The 18,084-nt window shown below is 43.5% G+C and overlaps 1 protein-coding gene across 16 annotated transcripts in view; it reads left to right on the top strand.

The window, feature by feature from the left end:
- The window catches only part of PAPPA2 (pappalysin 2), a 556,585-nt gene that overhangs the window by 390,564 nt on the left and 147,937 nt on the right, over positions 1 to 18,084 (top strand). For all 16 annotated transcript variants that reach the window (XM_029227419.1, XM_029227421.1, XM_029227422.1 and 13 more), the window contains 5 exons: positions 4,151 to 4,444; positions 6,096 to 6,288; positions 9,878 to 9,999; positions 13,037 to 13,526; positions 16,589 to 16,717. In XM_029227419.1, coding sequence (XP_029083252.1) covers positions 4,151 to 4,444; positions 6,096 to 6,288; positions 9,878 to 9,999; positions 13,037 to 13,526; positions 16,589 to 16,717 — 1,228 coding nt within the window. The remainder of the gene's footprint in view (positions 1 to 4,150; positions 4,445 to 6,095; positions 6,289 to 9,877; positions 10,000 to 13,036; positions 13,527 to 16,588; positions 16,718 to 18,084) is intronic.

The raw sequence follows: 18,084 nt of genomic DNA, 5'->3' as shown, positions 1-18,084 counted from the left end.
TTTTGTAAATAAGTTCATTTGTATAATTTTCTTAGATTCCACATGTAAGCGATATCATATGATACTTGTCTTTCTCTGTCTGACTTACTTCACTTAGTATGATAATCTCTAGGTTCATCCATGTTGCTGTAGATGGTATTATGTCATTCTTTTTTATGGCTGAGCAATATTCCATTGTGCATATGTACCACATCTTCTTTATCCATTCATCTGTTGGTGGACATTTAGGGTGCTTCCATGTTTTGGCTATTGTAAAGAGTGCTGCTATGAACATTGGAGTGCATATATCTTTTCGAATTAGAGTTTTTATCTTTTTCTGGATACATGCCCAGGAGAGAGATTGCAGGATCATATGGTAGCTCTATTTTTAGCTTTTTAAGGAACCTCCATGCTGTTCTCCATAGTGGCTGTACCAATTTACATTTCCACCAACAGTGTAGGATGGTTCCCTTTTCTCCACACCTTCTTCTTTTTCCTTCTTAATGAAAAGTTTTCACCTTCCTCTTTTTAAATTTTGACCAACATTCCTCTTTAGATTTTGAGTCTTATGCCTCACTCAGACTTTGGCATGAGCGTGTGGGGGGTGTGTGTGTGTGTGTTATTTTCATCAAAATGTGAAAGAACTTTTATAAAGTAAACCATGAAATAAGTTAATGTCTTTCTTCCCCGTATGGGCGTATCAGTGTGTGTGTCTCTGAGTGATTAAAGCCCACTCCCCAAATAACTTAACCAGTTTGTTTTAGCTGCAATAAAGAGGGATTGAGAACAGTGTGGGACGCCCATGCTCAGGAGAGAGGAAGGAGAGTACACACTTGCGGGAAGGGTGTGAGGATGAACAGGCAGTAAGTGGATCACTTGACCATCTGTAACAGATAGAGAGTAGATGTCTGCGGCTGCTCATTCCCAGCCTTTCCCCTTCTCAGGCTACTGAGAGATGGGAGTCTGGGAACACAACTCACTAAGCCGAGGTGGTGACGGTCCATAACACAAATTTCTCCACGTGGTTTTTATGATTGTCTCACTCAGTCCTGCATGCTAGCTCTCAGAGGCACAGGAAGAGAATAGGAAGGACTCTTAGCCATAAGCCTGTGTAGCCCCCTCACTTTACAGAAGAGACCCTGGGAAAGGTTAAAGAGCAGGGCCAGTGTCACACAGCTAGTCAGGGCCAGGACCACATTTCAAAGTCCTTAAGTTCTAGTCTATAACCTTGGGGTCTACTGGACAGAATTACTGTAAGAGGTCCAGGGTCTTGGCCTTTTTCCTTAACATAGGTTGGTGTACACAGCACTTACTCCTGAATGAGAGTATGCACTATTCTAATTATATAGTAACTAAGCTCATTACTAGGTGTTCCATACAGATGATTTGGGGCTGGAAGTATCATCTCCCTGGAATCAAAAGTATAACTGTCAGTAAATATGTTCAAAGGCTTATGCCTTTCGTTAAAATTTAAGTGCCATGTGGTTAAATCTATATTCTCCTGCTTTGGGGATGTGTGTTAAGGGTGCTGTGGTTGAGAACTCTGGCCAATTGTCCTTGGTATGGAGGAGATTTGCTGGCAGGGCTGAGGATTTGCATGTTTATGCTTTTTCCTCCTCTTATAAACAACCAGGTTTATTGAAAGGAGACTGTGAATATTTTTAGATTTGGAAAAATCTCATTTGGACTTGAGGCAGAGACTTCTAGAGGTTGATAAGAAGCCTACTATTATCATGACCACGCTCATATCCACTTTGAGTGCCCTAAGGCCACACTCCCAGCCTATGTCTTTGACACATGCTACTTTTGCTAGCCCTTCTTCTGGAACCTTATTTCTGTTCAGCTCTAGTTCCTTTCTCTGCTGCTGGAGGAGATCCCAAGAAAACTTGTCTTGGACTTACCACATAGGATGAGTAGGTATTTGACATTTGCTCGGGGGCAAGAATATGGATAGAAAATAACTATTGATTGGGAGGCTTTTTGGTCTTTGGTAGTATTTCATGCATTGCGCTCCGAGTAATTCAGTATTCCAGATGTCAAAAAGTATTGTACCCCAAACAGGTTCTGTGTTCAAATAAATTTGGGGCACAAAGGATTAAACAAAATTGCTGCAGGACTTTTCAGAACCTTTAACAAAACAGTTCTCAGGTACAATGTGAATCTTCCAGAGAACGTATGGCATGCTACCTTTCTTTCTTCAAGCATATTTAACCACTGATACTACTTTTTTTTGCAAAGTATCACCCAGGACCAGAGTTTATGAACACAATTTGGGAAAAACTACTCAGCGTAGATACTCAGAACTTACAGGCAAGTTGTAGCCTTTCAAAGTTTGATTCTGGCAAATTGGTATAAGCAATTTGGAGAGAACAAAAACGTGTTCTGTTAGAATCCTCATTGATGTGAAGGTCGATACTGCTGTTGGAGAACTGAGAGCATAATGGTGTATAACTTTGATGATAATTATTACTGAAACTGGATATGTCACCATGAAGTGGAAGGCATCTTGAAAGATGGAAATATTTCATTTTACCAGGTTTATTCAAATACTGGACACCCTGGATGTTTTTGAAATAGATCTGTTTTCAAACTAATTTTTACCTAATAGGTTGATATAATAATGATGCACAAATGTATAAAATTATACAGAATATATTTTTATAAATGGAAAAAATAATGTTGAATGTTTACTGGAAGTAATAGAAATGATAAACAAGGAAGATGAGGTCTAGCTTTGTTTTAGATATGAAAGTAGACAATATATCTCAGGACAAGTCTAAGCATGGCTTGGTTAATGTCAGCATGTCTGGGCAGACTAGAATAAACTAGAACTTGGATTCAGAAACTGCCCTTTGCAATAAGGTAGTCCCTAATAAGGCAGATTGAGCTGCCCATTACAGAAACCAATGGGTGTGGCACCAGATACCCTGGTGACTGTATCCTGCCCATAAAACCATGTACGTAGTTGTCTATAGGGTATTGTATAGGGTTCAGGAATGGGACATATTGAATGTGATCTGGCAAAAGAAAGGCAGGGCTATTCTTCTGGGGGGCCCGCTATACTCAGCAGACTACTGATACAGGGAGGACTTAGGTAGGAGGAATGAAGCAAGTCTGGGGAACTGGGATTGGATCTGGGACACAAGGGCAGGATCAGCCTGGAAATATAGCTAGGATGACTCTGGACACCAGAGGGTTGGTCCAGAGCTGTTGACATTCCCTGTTCCAGGTACTGGAGATGAAGATGGGTCTGATCCTGACAATGTTTAGGGGTGGAGAAGGAGAGTCTTCAATGGGGAGAGGAGAGAAGCAGGGATTGGGAACTAGACAGATAGGAGTTGGGACACTCAGAGATCCTTAGCCTTTTCTTTTGTAATATACAGTGATACCACTAGGTCTTTCATCTAAGCCCAGATTGGATGCAATGGATGGAACTCTTCTCTGAAGCACCTCCCTTGGTGTTCTCAGGGAGATTTGGGAGGAATGAGAGTGGAGCAAATTCCTGTAGTGCCCATGACATTCAGAATTTCATGGTAGTTCAGTTGGACTTGTCTTTTGTCGCAATGGTTGTTAGCTCCTTGAGATTAGGGGTCATAAAATCAGAAGCAGCATGTACAGCTGTCATTTACTAAACTGCTTCAATGTGCCAAATGCTTTAAAAAAAGGAGCGCTCTCATCTCCACTTTACCGACAACAAAACTGAGCTTCTAGAAGGTCAGATAGCTGTTCAAGTCCTCAGAGAATCGCATGTGCTTTCACTTAGACCAATGGCTCTCAACCTGGGAAGTTTTAAAAAATACTGAGGCATGTACCCCATCCTCAACTATTTGGATTCATTTCACTGGGGCTGGCATTTGGACGTCTGTATTTTTCAACAAGTGATTTTAATGCACAGCCAGGGCTGAGAATCCTGGCCCTCTATAATGTCACCTTGTCTGTATTGTTATCCCTGGCATTTAATACAGCACTCACCCAAGACAGAGGTTAAAGACATGTTTGCTGATTGGTTCAGAAGGTATTTGTGGCCAGAGGGAAGACCAGGGATTGAATGCCACTAGAAGTTATAAAGCATCCCCTTAGAGGCTGGAATTGAACATTCAATGTTTATCAGCAGACAGAGGGTGGCTCTTCACTACATGCTTAGAGATGTTTTGCAAACCTTCCATTACAGGTGGTGTTGTCCTCAACCCAGCCTATTATGGCATGCCTGGCCACACCAACATCATGATCCATGAGGTGGGGCATGTCCTGGGACTCTACCATGTCTTCAAAGGGGTCAGTGAAAGAGAATCCTGTGACGACCCCTGCAGGGAGACGGTGCCGTCCATGGATACAGGAGACCTCTGTGCCGACACTGCCCCCACTCCCAAGAGTAAGCTGTGCCAGGACCCAGAGCCTATCAATGACACCTGTGGCTTCACCCACTTCCCAGGGGCTCCATTCAGCAACTACATGAGTTATACAGGTATCACAACAGTCCTGATGTCTTTGTTTTTATTAAGATTACATGGGAGCCTTTTGGGGCCGGGAGGGTGGAGGTATGGGAATTAGAGAGGATTATCAAGCAGTCATTCATGCCAGAGAGTTGAAGTGTATTTGTCATGGCATATTCTTTTTTTTTTTTTTCATGTCTTTGAAGAACTTAAAGAAATATTGAAATATTAAGGGGTCTCATTGACTAGATTCTCCTCCACTAAAAATTAAAAGATAAGCGTATTTCTATCTCAGTTAAAAAGAGGGAAAAAGCCAAAAGCTCTCTTGAGAGCCCTTTCACCTCTAGAACTTGGTTATATTGCTTCTTTCCCATATTCGTAGGGATTTACTCTGAAGGAGAGTCCAAAGGTGATGGAGAAAGAGGTTTCTGTTTCAAAGTGGCTCTTTGTACTATTTCTGAAGTTGGTCAAGAAGATGGCCCTGGTTAATTTTAAGCTCAGAGTTCCTTTTTCTGTTATGTCATTTTTTAAAGTATCAGATTCTCTTCTTCCAGCACTAGACAAGGGCTGATTCTTAGCTTGCCTACAGAACATGGTGCTGTTTCATTTAAAAAATGGTACTTTCTTGGTCCTGGTTTTGTTGTCTTGGATTATGCTTCTTCTTTGTCCTTTCACACCTCCCTTGTTTCTGTCAAAAAGTAATACTACTTATCATCTCCTGATAATGGACTTAAATTTATCCCTAAAATTAAGGACTGATGTGATTTGATGACTTATTCCAGTGGTGAAGGAAGGAAGTAATTTTTCTATAACATCCAGGGGCTTCTTGGTGATAAGTTCTAGATAACTATCCAAAAAAAAAAAAAAAGAAAGAAAGAAAAGATAACAGACAGATGCTGACCATGCTTTTGCAGGGAAGAAAAAGTGCTGAGCTGGTCCTGTCGGTGACCCATCAATATATTCCTTTCTAAGTCTCATCTTGGTGCATGATTCAGGTACATCAAATTCATAAGGACCAGCATCCTTGCCTCTCCCAACAAGCACACAGTGGCCCTTGCCAGGGCAGAGAGACCAGACAGTGGGGTGCGGAGGGCAGAGCTATTTAGGTACCACCTTTGAAGTGGACAGAGGAAACATCTAAGAAGCCGAGGGGAGTGTTTCATTGGTGGGCCTTCATGGAAGAAGGCCTGGAAGCTAAGATAACTCCTTTTCTAACCCTATGAAAAGTGTACCTAATAGGAAATTTTACCAGCTCTAAAAGGAAGTTGAGGATCACCATTCCCAGTCCTGCTGCCTGCTTGACTTTTTGGCTTTCTCTCCTCTTGAGCACCTCCATGAATACTCACTAACCTGGGCCAAAGTCATTGGGCATAAAGCAGGTGTCTGCAACTCCACACATGTTCACGAATTAAAAGGCCATATGCTGAAACACTGCCATCTTGTGGTTTCCTGAATAAGCAATGTCAGCTCAGAGCAACCCTGAACCCCAGGGCGTGAGTCTCACTCTGGCCAACATCAAGGTAAACACCAAGCCCAACTTACTTTAGAGACAAGCCAGTGCTCTTCTCTGCCTTCTCTTTCCCACCTCCAGCCTAGATATTTCCTGGCAAAATCTATCCCTACCTTGGTGGACATTGCAGGTTAAAACCTCCATCTCTCTTGTTCCCTTTTTTGTCTCTGCAGATGACGACTGCACTGACAGCTTCACCCCTAACCAAGTGGCCCGAATGCACTGCTATTTGGACCTTGTATATCAGCAATGGAGTCAAAGCCGAAAGCCCACCCCCATTCCCATCCCACCCATGGTCATCGGGCAGACCCCCCTGTCCCTCACTATCCACTGGCTGCCTCCAATTAGTGGAGTTGTGTATGACAGGTGAGAGAGGCACTGGTATCTTTCTCTGTGGCATTTCTTGTGAACAAGGGGAAGGACGTGAAGTTGGGGGAACCCCAGTTTGGAACTATAAATATGCACCGCTACTCAGGGCTGCCTCCGCCACCCTGCTCAGTACTCATCTCCTGAGCAGAGCTCATGGGGCTCTCACATCAGCCAGTGGTGCATCATATGTGCCCACTCCTTGGCGAGGGGCATCCGGATGTTTCCTGAAATCACATCTGGTGGCTTTCTAGGAGCTGCGAAGGGGTTGACAAATGTGATAAAAAATGACCTGACAAAACTGAGATGGCATTTGCCACCTGTCCAGGTCAGCTGTTCCTCCTTGGTGTAAGGGTGGAGCAGGGCTTGCTACTTGCACAGTGGTGTTTGGAAGAAGGGAAGTAAGGCATGTTCCTCCAGGCAGGTCTGGGGGTGAGTGGGTGGCTGGCGACTCAAGCTGTGCATCATTTCTGTGTCCTGTTGTACCCCGTGCCTACCCCACTTATGGCTACTATCTTGCGGAATTGTCATTATCTGTTCATTTTCCTATCTGCTCCACTACTCAACTGGCAATTCCTTGGGGTCAGGACTATTTTTTGTGTCTTTGTCTCTTGGCCTGCCACAATAAACAGCTAATTTGTGTTTATTGAAGAGAATCATTACACCTAAACTTGGTTTTTATTCATCCTTTGCATATTGGTATAATGAATACCAGGAAAAATTTTGTGGAAAAGAGAGAAGGTAGGAAAAGGATGACATCTGACAATTGGTGGGAGGATGGGGGAATGCGGTTTAACTGAAAAGGGCCAGAACCCCATCCATGACCTGCTCTCCGTTTTCAAAACCTACCACTGTGGGCTATTCGGTCCTTGTATGTGTGAGGCACTGTGCGAGGTAGTTTACCTGCAATTGTCTTATTTAGTCCTTGCAGTGAGCCCAACCTCTGCTATATAAGTGAGGAATCCGAGGCATAGAGAAGCACACGGTGGCTAGCCCAGGACACCACAGCTGGATAGAGCTGAATTGGGGGTATCCCCTGGAATTGCAGAAATGGAGGACATGGAATCGATTGTTTCTTTGAATTTAGAGCTTTCCCCTTTAGCAGGTGGAGAGTCCCTCATCTGTGTGTCATGCTTCCCTTCTGGGTGTCAGATCCCAACTAGGGAGCTGAATGTCCCTGAAGCATGTTCCTGTGTACTCCAGCTTTGCTGAAAGCCTGGGAGAGAGGACAGGGAGAGACAGGGATGGAAGGAAGCAGGTGAACCATTTTTCAAAGTGGCTTTCCCAGCCTTCTGGGATCTTGGAACCTGTCCTGGACACCTGGTGGACACTTAATGCGTGACATTACTTAGACCCCGCAATCCTATAGAGCAGTTTTGATTGTCATCGGCACCCAAGCTCTCATGGGTTCCCTCTGTGAGTCACCATATAGCTCTGTGATGTGTGTAAGAATCCTCTTCCTGCACGTGTGACCTCGTGCAGCTTGGGTTGCTCTGGCTGAACAATAGGTCCTCTGTGGGCATGTGCAGACCCGTGTTTTACATCAGTTTATGTAACACATGTAAACAATTTAATCTTTCAATTCTCTGTCTGGTACAAACGTTACGATAAAGCAGACATCAGTGCTGGCTTGCTGTGAGGCTGTTGGCAGAAAAGGCTGCAGTTGGCTTCCTTTTCTCAGTGAGGTGGGCTACAGCGCTGAGGCCTCCTGACACGTGCGTCGGGGAAACTCACGTCACGTACCCCGCGATTTGTGTCACACTCGGAGTTATGTTTACTCCTCCCCAGTAGGTATTTGGAATCCTTATGTCAGAGAGGAGCCCAACCACGCACTAAGCAGCGGCCCCGGAAGAGCCAAGTGCATCAGGGAAATGTGGTTTGGAGTTGCGTCCGCAACAGAAGTGAGCGCTGACTGCAGTCGGGGTTTGGAGTTAACGACACCTTTTGGTTGCCAAAGTACTGGACACTTGATGGTGTTTGGGAACTTGCTCAGAAGAATTAAGAAACTAGTTGTGACTTTAGGCAATTTACTTCATCCCTCTGAGCCTGAGTGTCCTCGTTTGTAAACAGGGTTCTTACAGGGATTAGAAATAATTTATGAAAAGCACCTAGTGGAACAATGCCAGGTATATACGGTGCTTAATAAATGGGAGCTGGTAGCATACTTATTACCCTTATTTAACTATACTGTTTTTCCATTATATTGCAAGATTTTACTTTTCTCCCTCTGCTTGTTGAGAGACCTTGATTTGATGCCTCCGTATGCAGATGGATCGTTCACAATTGGGCTTCCACAACCTATTTAGTGTAAAATAAGCTACAAGGATATATTGTACATCACAGGGAATATAGCCAGTATCTCATAATAGCTGTAAATGGAGTATAACCTTAAAAATGAATTGCTATATTGTATACATATAACTTTTATAATATCGTACAGCAACTATACTTCAATAAATTTTAAAAAAAGATTCTAAGTATCAGAGACAGGCCTCGTCAAGTGATTTCCCCTTGTTATTCAGCTATTGTTGTCATTACCTCTTCAAGATACGGTGCTTGAAGAGCTCTTCATAGGTGTATTAATAGTCTCAAGGATGCGCATAGAACAAGCTCTCACAGAGGGACTGCTAAGGCCAGTCTGTGTCCTAACTGCTGGGAATAGAAAAATCGAGCTTGGTCTGGATCTGCTCACAGGCAAAGGAGGAGGAATGGGGATGGGGATTCTCAACACCACAGATCAGTGCCCTACAATGGGAGCCAGAATGTACAGTGGGTGCCCAGAAGAGAGAGTGCTGGCCATCCAGAGGAGTCAGGCTAAGTGCCACTGCAAAGGTTACATTTGCATGGGTCTTGAAGGATGAGTAGGGGCTTGCTAAACAGAGAAGCTTAGAAGCCTATTTAGCCAGAGAGAGAACAGCAGGTTTCATGGAGCTATGTGAGGGGTATGATGTATTTTGTGAAATGGTGATTAGTTACTGTGATGGGAACATAAATGAAATTCATGAAGGGACTGAAGTAGGTAAGGCTGGAGCTATCCTCTGAAGGACACTGAATCATGGTAAGCAATTTAGATGTATCCCTATAGGCAATGGAGAACCAAGGAGTGTTACATTTCATATGACTTTTATTGTATGTGTGTGATTAAAAGTAGAGAGTTAAAACATAAGACCACATATAACTAATATGTTTACTGTGAAAATTGTTGTCTGTTTCAGTTGGGGGGAATGCAAGGAGGCTTTGGATGACTTATTGAGAGTCAGTGTATAAGTCGTTTTATGTTGAAAGATTCAGATTGTAATTATTTTGTGTTGACTGGATAGAAGGCCTCTTTCATCTCCACAGGCCTCCTTTATGACTTAGTTAAATTCTTCTGCTTCATAACCTTGAGATTTTCATGTCACTATGAATTTTGCAAAGATGAGGTCTATACAAGAAGGAAATGAGTTGAGAAATAGTTGTGTTCTCAGTTACCCACTAAGGCCTCACTCCCCATCGCCACTCCCATGCCCCAAAGGTCTTGTGAATTTCGTTAACCCAGTTCCTCTGATCTATTTCTCCCCATCTCCACCCCTGCCCATTGTTTTCCCAGGGTCCCGGGCAGCGTGTGTGGTGCCTGCACTGAAGAAGGGACATTCCGTCAGTACGTGCACACAGCTTCCTCCCGGCGCGTGTGTGACTCCTCGGGTTACTGGACCCCAGAGGAGGCTGTGGGTAAAGGACCATGACTTTTTCATTTACACCTTGGTGGCCCAGGTGGACATGGGGGGTGGAGGTAAAGGGTGGAGCGGTGGCATGGTGAGAAAAAGGTAGTGTGTGTGCGTGTGTGTGTGTGCGTGCGTGTACGTGTGTGCGTGCGTGTGTGTGCGTGTGTGTGTGTGATGTGCTGGAAATCTCCAGGGCTCTGGGAATGACTCTGCCTCGCACCTTTGTGTGGATATCCTTTGTGTGCGTAACGTGCCAGTGGCTGTGGTGAAGCAGAGGGAAGCATAGAGGACAGAGGGATGGAGAACTCAGGGGGCGGCTTCAGGAGGAGCTAACTCAGGCATGTCGTATTACATGTGCCTGTCAGCCCATGAAGCAGCTTTGCCACATGACAACATGAGGTGATCTCATCCTCCCCTCTGTCAGGAGGCTAATAGAGAACACGTTGCAGGGAACACTCATACACACTGACTGAGCCAGTTTGGGTGTGGTGGGGTGGACTAGGTGTTCCAAACTGATCATTCTCATCTATGCTATTTTATGAGTCTATTAATCACTGGTACTGGTTGTGCTTTGGATGTCATCTAAGCTAGGCTCTAGGAGAAGGAAAACTTTTTTAGCTGTTCCCTTTCCTGTCCCACCCCCAACTTCTCAGTTACATATTCACTCACCTATGTATAACAGTGCCTCTACGACAAAGTAGAGCATGAATGCTCCCCCAATTCAAGTCCAAAAAATGCCACTGACATGAGTTTTAGCACCTTTTGATGAATGGCTTGACTTCTTCTATCGTCACCGTCTTCAGTGTTTACCTAGTCATCACCTTTCTCTTTTTCTTATATTTATTAAGAGCCTAAAAATGACTCAGTAAGACGTGTTGGACAGGTTCCTATTTGAATTAGTTTGTAGTCTTGACTCTGATAAGAAAAAAAAGGAGAACATTGGTCTAAGAGTCTATAGCATCCCCTTGGGCTCCCAGTTACTCAAATGACAGGAGCCTTGAGGAGGAATCTGGGGGGAGACAATTGACTTGATTGATCATAAAGAACTTTTTTCAAATGATTTTTCAGGGGAGAATGGAAGGTGACTATAAAATTTACATTGGCACTGAGTACGACTCATTTAGAGATTGGCATTTCATAAAAGGCCATTTTTGTGGCAAACGGTTCGTCCTGTGCTAGTGCTTTAATGCCCGTTTGACTCTCTGGCCCTGTACTTTTTTTCTTTTTAATTCTTGGAAAAATTTAAAGTTATCTGGTAGAGGTGAAAGGCATTAGAAATTCTGGGTTCTAACTCTTGTACGGTGTCTCCAGGCATACCAAACTTTTAGGGCCTCCACTTCATCTCTTTACATGAGATCATAATAAACTTTCTGACAGACAGTGCTGCTACTGAGTTGGCTTCCAAGGGCCTTTACTCTGCTAGTGTTGGGGGATGCCTATTGGAAAATACTGCGAGGAAATACTGGTATTCCTTTGCTTTGAACAGGTGAAGAATCAAGTCATATTTTAAATGTATAAAATGAAAGGAATTGATTCCCCAGCAGAGCACACACAAACACATATATTTACAGATATGATCAAAATGTATTTAATGACACTTAATGGACACTTATTGACCCCCAACTACATTCTGAATGCTATGAGGAATAGAAAATTGAACCAGACATATTCCCTGCTTAATATCATCTTCTTGGAGAGAACTTCTCTGTCTCCCTGATCTAAAATAGTCCCCAGCCTCACACCATTATTCTCTAGTCCTTTATCCTCCTTTATTTTTCTTCGGAGATGACATTATTATACTGATGCCTCTTTATTTATTGTTGTACCTATCACCCTATGGTAAGATATATGTGGTCAAGGCTTTTGTCTCTCTTGTTCACTACTCTATCTCTGATACCTAGATTTGTGCTAGGTGTGAAAGAGGTACACAGTCAATTTTTATTGAATTAATGAATGAATGGATTCACAATACAGGGAAGAAACAATAGGGATCATAAGATGTAACACACACACACACACACACATTTGAACTTATTTCCTCTGGGCTTTGGAACATTATTTTCCAAATCCTGAAGGGCTAAGTCATTCTATTTTTGCAAATGTAGTTTGCAAATATTTCTAAGGAACACTGTATAGATCTTCTACACTAATCTAGTAAGGCAGGGGTTAAATAGTGCTTATTTTATAAATGAGGAAATTGAGGCTTAGATAGACTGGCCACAGTCACACAGCTAATGCACAGCACCAATTACAGCCTAACTACTGCTTCCTAATTTAGCAGTTTTCTTTCAATTCCCCTCGTGTTGTAGGAGAAACCACCTCGTATAGATTATTTCCACAGAGCTGACTTTATATGTTTGCGATATTTGGTTTTTCGCCATTACATTTTTACCTGGCTACTGAATCTCCTCTTTTTTCCACTCAAGAGAAGTGTTTCTATTTCCTGCCGGCAGGTTTCCTCTGTGTAGTGCTCTACTGGCTTACAGATATTTGAACTAAAAGGGAAGTTTCAATGTATGGTTTTAAAGTTTGGCTAACAGTCCATTGGAAGGATTGCTACGGTGTGATCTTAGGGTATCAAAGAAGTTTTGTGAAAAGCCTAATTAAACATTGTAGCAACAGCCTGAAACAAACATTGGCCTGATTAGTAAATAAAACAGGGCTTCAGAAGCATTAATTTATCATAAATTATTAGTAAACTAAGTACAAATAATTCTCTTCTGCTCAAGGATTCTTTAAGGACCATGACTTACCTTACCTGTATCGGCCTCATGTTTCCAGCTAGGCTCTGGGTCACTCCATTCCGAATGCCATGCTGGATTTCCCTTGTTAAATAAAGGGCACCAGGAAGTGGTGATTTGGAGCATAGTACTTTTGAATTGTTACACCTCTGTCTTCAGTAATACTTAAGATCTAACCTCTAAGAATTTGCTCAAAGTTCTCTTCTGCTTCATTCTTTTTTCTGGCCCTTGATAGGGGCGACTCATTTTCAGATTTTTAATGGTGATTCCTGATGCGTCTGTCTTTCTGTTCATCTCCCTCAGGGCCTCCAGACGTGGATCAACCTTGTGAGCCAAGCTTGCAGGCCTGGAGTCCTGAGCTCCACCTGTACCACATGAACATGACGGTCCCCTGCCCTGCAGAAGGCTGTAGCCTGGAGCTGCTCTTCCAGCACCCAGTCCAAGCTGACACTCTTACCCTGTGGGTCACCTACCTCTCCATGGACTCCTCCCAGGCGCTTTTTGACACAGAGATCTTGCTGGAACACCAGGAGTCCGTGCACCTAGGCCCCTTAGACACTTTCTGTGACACTCCACTCACTATCAAACTGCACGTTGATGGGAAAGTCTTGGGGGTGAAAGTCTACACCTTTGATGAGCGGATGGAGATTGATGCAGCTCTCCTGACTTCTCAGCCCCACAGTCCCTTGTGTTCTGGCTGCAGGCCCGTGAGGTACCAGGTCCTCCGTGAACCCCCATTTGCCAGTGGCTTGCCCATGGTGGTGACACATCCTCACAGGAAATTCACAGACGTGTGAGTTGGGCAGTAGGGCTTTCTAAACCACGGGGCTTCCTGAGGCTTTGGGAGTGGGTTTGGCTTCCTTTTTCTCCATTTTTTAATATTCTGATATGCCCTTATTTGGAGAAATGTTCAGACTCTCAGAGGGGGTTTTGTTCTAGAGTGGCATCTCTGAGATGAACAAAAGTATTTCCCAGAAGGGGCAAGCAGGTGTTCTGACTGATGATGCCATCTTTACGGTTATGGAAAAAAAGAGGTTAGTATTTGATATGTTTCAGTTGGACTGAAAATATTAATTGCCATAAATAAGTTGATCAGAGTCAGATACTCCTATCTGGTAACACAATTTGATTTTTGATCCTTGCTTTTAAATAACTTTTAAATAATCTGCCGCAGCTCCTATACCATTCAAAGGTTACAGTCACCTCTTCTACAGCTAAGCAGAGAAGCCAAGGGTCCTGCAGACACTATACTCTACTTTCATGACTCATGCATTTTTCTTTCCTCCCTCCCTCTCTCTTTCCTTCTTTTCCAACCCTCCTCTTTCTCTTTCTTCTGTTCTTTCTACATTTAGTGAGTTCTTAAGTGCTCTTGGCACTGTGTGCTCAGTGGTGGGGACACAGACTAAGATAAGATCATTGGCTTAAAGAGTTCAATGTCCATAGAGTAGGAGGCTGGTATCTCTAAAGGCAAATTTTCCTCACCTCATAATTTTCCTCAGAGGCTGGCCTGAGGGCAGAACTCAGGGTAAAACAAAAGTTTTATCAAAGGTGCTATATTGGTTAGTTTTCGATGCATTAGAAATCATCACAAAACATAGTGGGTTAAAACAACAAACACTATTTCTCATGGTTCTATGGGTTGGCTGTGTGTACTCACCTGGACCCGCTTGGCCAGGGCTAGGTGGCCCCAGGTGACCTCATGCACGCATTGGAGGCTCAGCTAAGACACTGACATGGCTGGGAGGATGAAGTTCTCTTTCCCCATTGTCCCTCCTTCACTAGGAGGCTTTGCCTGGGCTTGTTCTCATGCTGGTGGAAGGCTTTCCAGAAGCAGGGATGGCAAGTCCCCAAACACTCACAGTTTTCAAGCTTCTGCTTACTTTACTCATGACATCATTCCACAAGCCAAAGCAGGTCACAGTCAATTCCAGATTCTGCGGGTGGCAAAATCAATTCTATTTCTTGATGAGAGAAACAGTAAAGTCACATCACAGAAGGGCGTGCATGCATCTGGGATGGGAAGAATTTGTGGCCATTTTTCAGTCTGCCACAGCTACAAAAGAGTAGAGAAAAATGTTCACCTTGAATTTTACTACATTTTTCCTCTCATATTAGCTCTATGACTTAGAACTAGAAGACAGTGAAATGGTCAAAAAGCTCATGCAAAATAGGAGGATAGATCATGGGATGGATTTGAAAAGAAAAAAATATATTTCGGGGGGGTTTCTTTAGTAAGGCAATTAAAATGATACTTGTTACCTAACTTGATATACACACGTGCATGCGTGCACACACACACACACACACACCTGTACACACAACCTTTAAGGTCAATAATATCCCATTGTATAGATGAGAGAACTAAGGCTTAACTTTAATTTGGTTGAACAGAGCTCGTAAGTGGCAAGCTCAAGATTAAAATCCACTTTTCTGACTGAGTCTCATCTTGGTTCCCTCTCCTTAGTAACACATTACCTTTTACAAACTCAGCTCATTGGAGGTCGGGGCTACCTGCTGCTGAGTTTTCTCCACAAGAAGCGTAAACATATCCTGACGCTTCCTTCCAATCCTTTCCCAGCCACAGAGCAGTATGAGACTTTTATGCATGGCTGGATGAGAAGTCAGACAGAAACCACCCTGCGAAAGGGAAGCCATCAGAATTGATTAGGATATAAAACTGGTTTTGCTTTGGAAATATCTGGCACTCTGATGAGGAGTGCGTCCCTACAGAAAGCTAATTTGGAAATTTATGTCTTTCATATTTATGTGTCTTTCCTACTAAAATAGCTGAAAGCCAGTACAGAGGTGTTTAAAGCTGTTTTGAAACCCCACGACATTTCCTGTTTGCTTGTTGCAGCATCAAGCGAAAGAGTAGAGGCTTTGTGGTTGAGTCGAAGAGTGTGGTAAAGAAGAGAGGGTCTTGGCGGGAGATCTGTGGGCACCACTTACGGCAATCCCAACAGCCCTTTGAGACCCTGTTCTCCTAAGTCACTCCCATCCTAGCTTGACTTTAGTGGTACTTTTCCGATTAGGGCAGGCACTGGACAAAAATTAAGTTGAGGGCAGAATTTGTCTTTGGAACCAGCAACCTCCCTCTTGAGTCCCTTCCCCCTTGCAAATAAATGTTCAGTCTCTCACGTTCTCCACTTGATCAGTGCAATTGGGCTCTAGATAGAATCAGATAAACTCCTTCCATCTCAGGTGTCAATTGATAACTCCATTCCTGGTTTATATGTATTTTGGAGGTTCGGAGGTGGGGAGTCATTTAATGCATTTCCAGTTGTGGAATTTCTTGCATCCACACAATGATGATGGAAGGTGTTCTCACCTCCTTCTAGGAGAGAGTGGCTTTTCCTTGTAAGCATTCTGCCTCCTCAAGACAAGAATTCTCTTGAGAGACAAGAAAACTCTGATTCACAGACCCAAGAAGGGCCTTGCTGAGACCGAACTCTGAAACTTTCATCTTCTGTTCCTATGACTGCTTGAATGATACAGAAGACTAGGTTTTCAATAGTTGGTGGTTTTCTGTGTGTGTATATATAACATGGTAAAGATACACTCGAAATACCATTCTCTTAGATTGCCTAGGACTGTGAGTTCAGTTTTAATTCAGCAAGCATTTGTTGTACATTCACTATGTGGAATGTACTGGAAATACAGAACTGAATATGGTTTCAAACATTCTGCTGTTCTGTAAGACTATATGCCCTGATCTTTGTTTCAAACAATGTGGCATATGTTTAACATTTATATTCCCTGTAATATTTATTTTAAACTCCTGCAAACCATCTGAAAAGGACCCAGGGTATGCCCCACTTCCTGGATATGGTGGTTACAGCCCATTGGTTTCCACAGGGAGGTCACACCTGGGCAGATGTATCGGTACCAAGTTCAAGCTGCAGCTGGAGCAGAACTGGGAGAAGCTTCGCCTCCTCTGAGCCACGTCCATGGAGCTCCTTACTGTGGAGATGGGAAGGTTGCAAGGTGAGGACATACTGTATGCCTGGTATTGTGTGAGGGAGGATGCCCTGCCCTGCTTGGACAAGGAGGGTTAGCCTCAAGTTTCAGCTTGACTGGTTTGGGAAATGTAAGGGGCAGGGCACTATGTGATTCAAGTGTTAAACAAAACCTAGGACCTAGTAGATATCTTGAGTGGTCAATCACATCTCTACATAGTTAAGGATGGGCCCACTTTTATTTAGAGCTCACCCCAGTCATAGATACGGGGGTTGATTCTGTGGGGACCCTCTTCAGGTTTCAGAGAAAAACTGCTCGGCAGTGACTCAGGGCAGGAATTCATGGTGGAGAAGGTTACTTGCCAAATGATGCTGAAGGAGGATGTGAGGATAGCTTTTGGATCAGCTGCCGGTCTTATACTACTAATGAGCTGTGTGACCTGAGGAAAATCAGTATAGCTTTCTGAGCTTCACTTGCTCATTTGATCCCTGGAAGACCTGATTGTAATGTAATTTCCAGCTATTCCATAAAATCACCAAGGTAAAAATGGAACCACTTCTTTGATTTCTTAACGTGCCATATTCATTTTTCCGTTACCCTTTAGTGACATCAGTCTAGAGGACTAATTCATTCTGGTTTGCCTGGGACTTGCCGGAATTTAGCACTGATTACTTCCGTGTCCCAGTGATCACCCTATATTAACCTGTTCTGAATGCTTATCTAACCTAATATGTTACTTATATAAAGCTGCTGGGAGTAGGAGATTAGAAGGCTAGGCACTGTGATTTGTCTTAGATCCTGCATCCTAATAAGATGACTTTTTTTTTTTTTTGCGGTACGCGGGACTCTCATTGCCGTGGCCTCTCCCGTTGTGGAGCACAGGCTCCGGAGGCGCAGGCTCAGCGGCCATGGCTCACGGGCCCAGCCGCTCCGCGGCATGTGGGATCTTCCCGGACCAGGGCACGAACCCATGTCTCCTGCATTGGCAGGCGGACTCTCAACCACTGCGCCACCGGGGAAGCCCCAAATGTCCCAGATCAAGGAAAAGTACCTTACACCTTTTTTTTTTTTTTTTTTTTTTTTGGCCACACTGCATGGCTTGTGGGATCTTAGCTCCCCAACCAGGCAATTAGGGTAGCTCCCATGGCAATGAAAGCACCGAGTCTTAACCATTGGACCGCCAGGGAGTTCCCAGTATCCTATATCTTGAAGACCTAATAGAAAGCAATCTATAGCCTTTCTTGGGGTTTCATCCCATTGTTTAGTAATTAGTAAATATTGTTTATCTTTTCAATCTTCTAAGATTCCTAAGCTTTACTGTAAGTCTACTCCTTTTCATAGAAATATAAACACCAAATGTTTGCAGACCTCAGAACTATATCAAGCGACTGAGG

The sequence above is a fragment of the Monodon monoceros genome, unplaced genomic scaffold (assembly GCF_005190385.1).
Source record: "Monodon monoceros isolate NGI ecotype Baffin Bay Population unplaced genomic scaffold, NGI_Narwhal_1 Super_Scaffold_18, whole genome shotgun sequence".
NCBI lineage: Eukaryota > Metazoa > Chordata > Mammalia > Artiodactyla > Monodontidae > Monodon > Monodon monoceros.
This window is presented reverse-complemented; position numbering and strand designations above follow the sequence as displayed.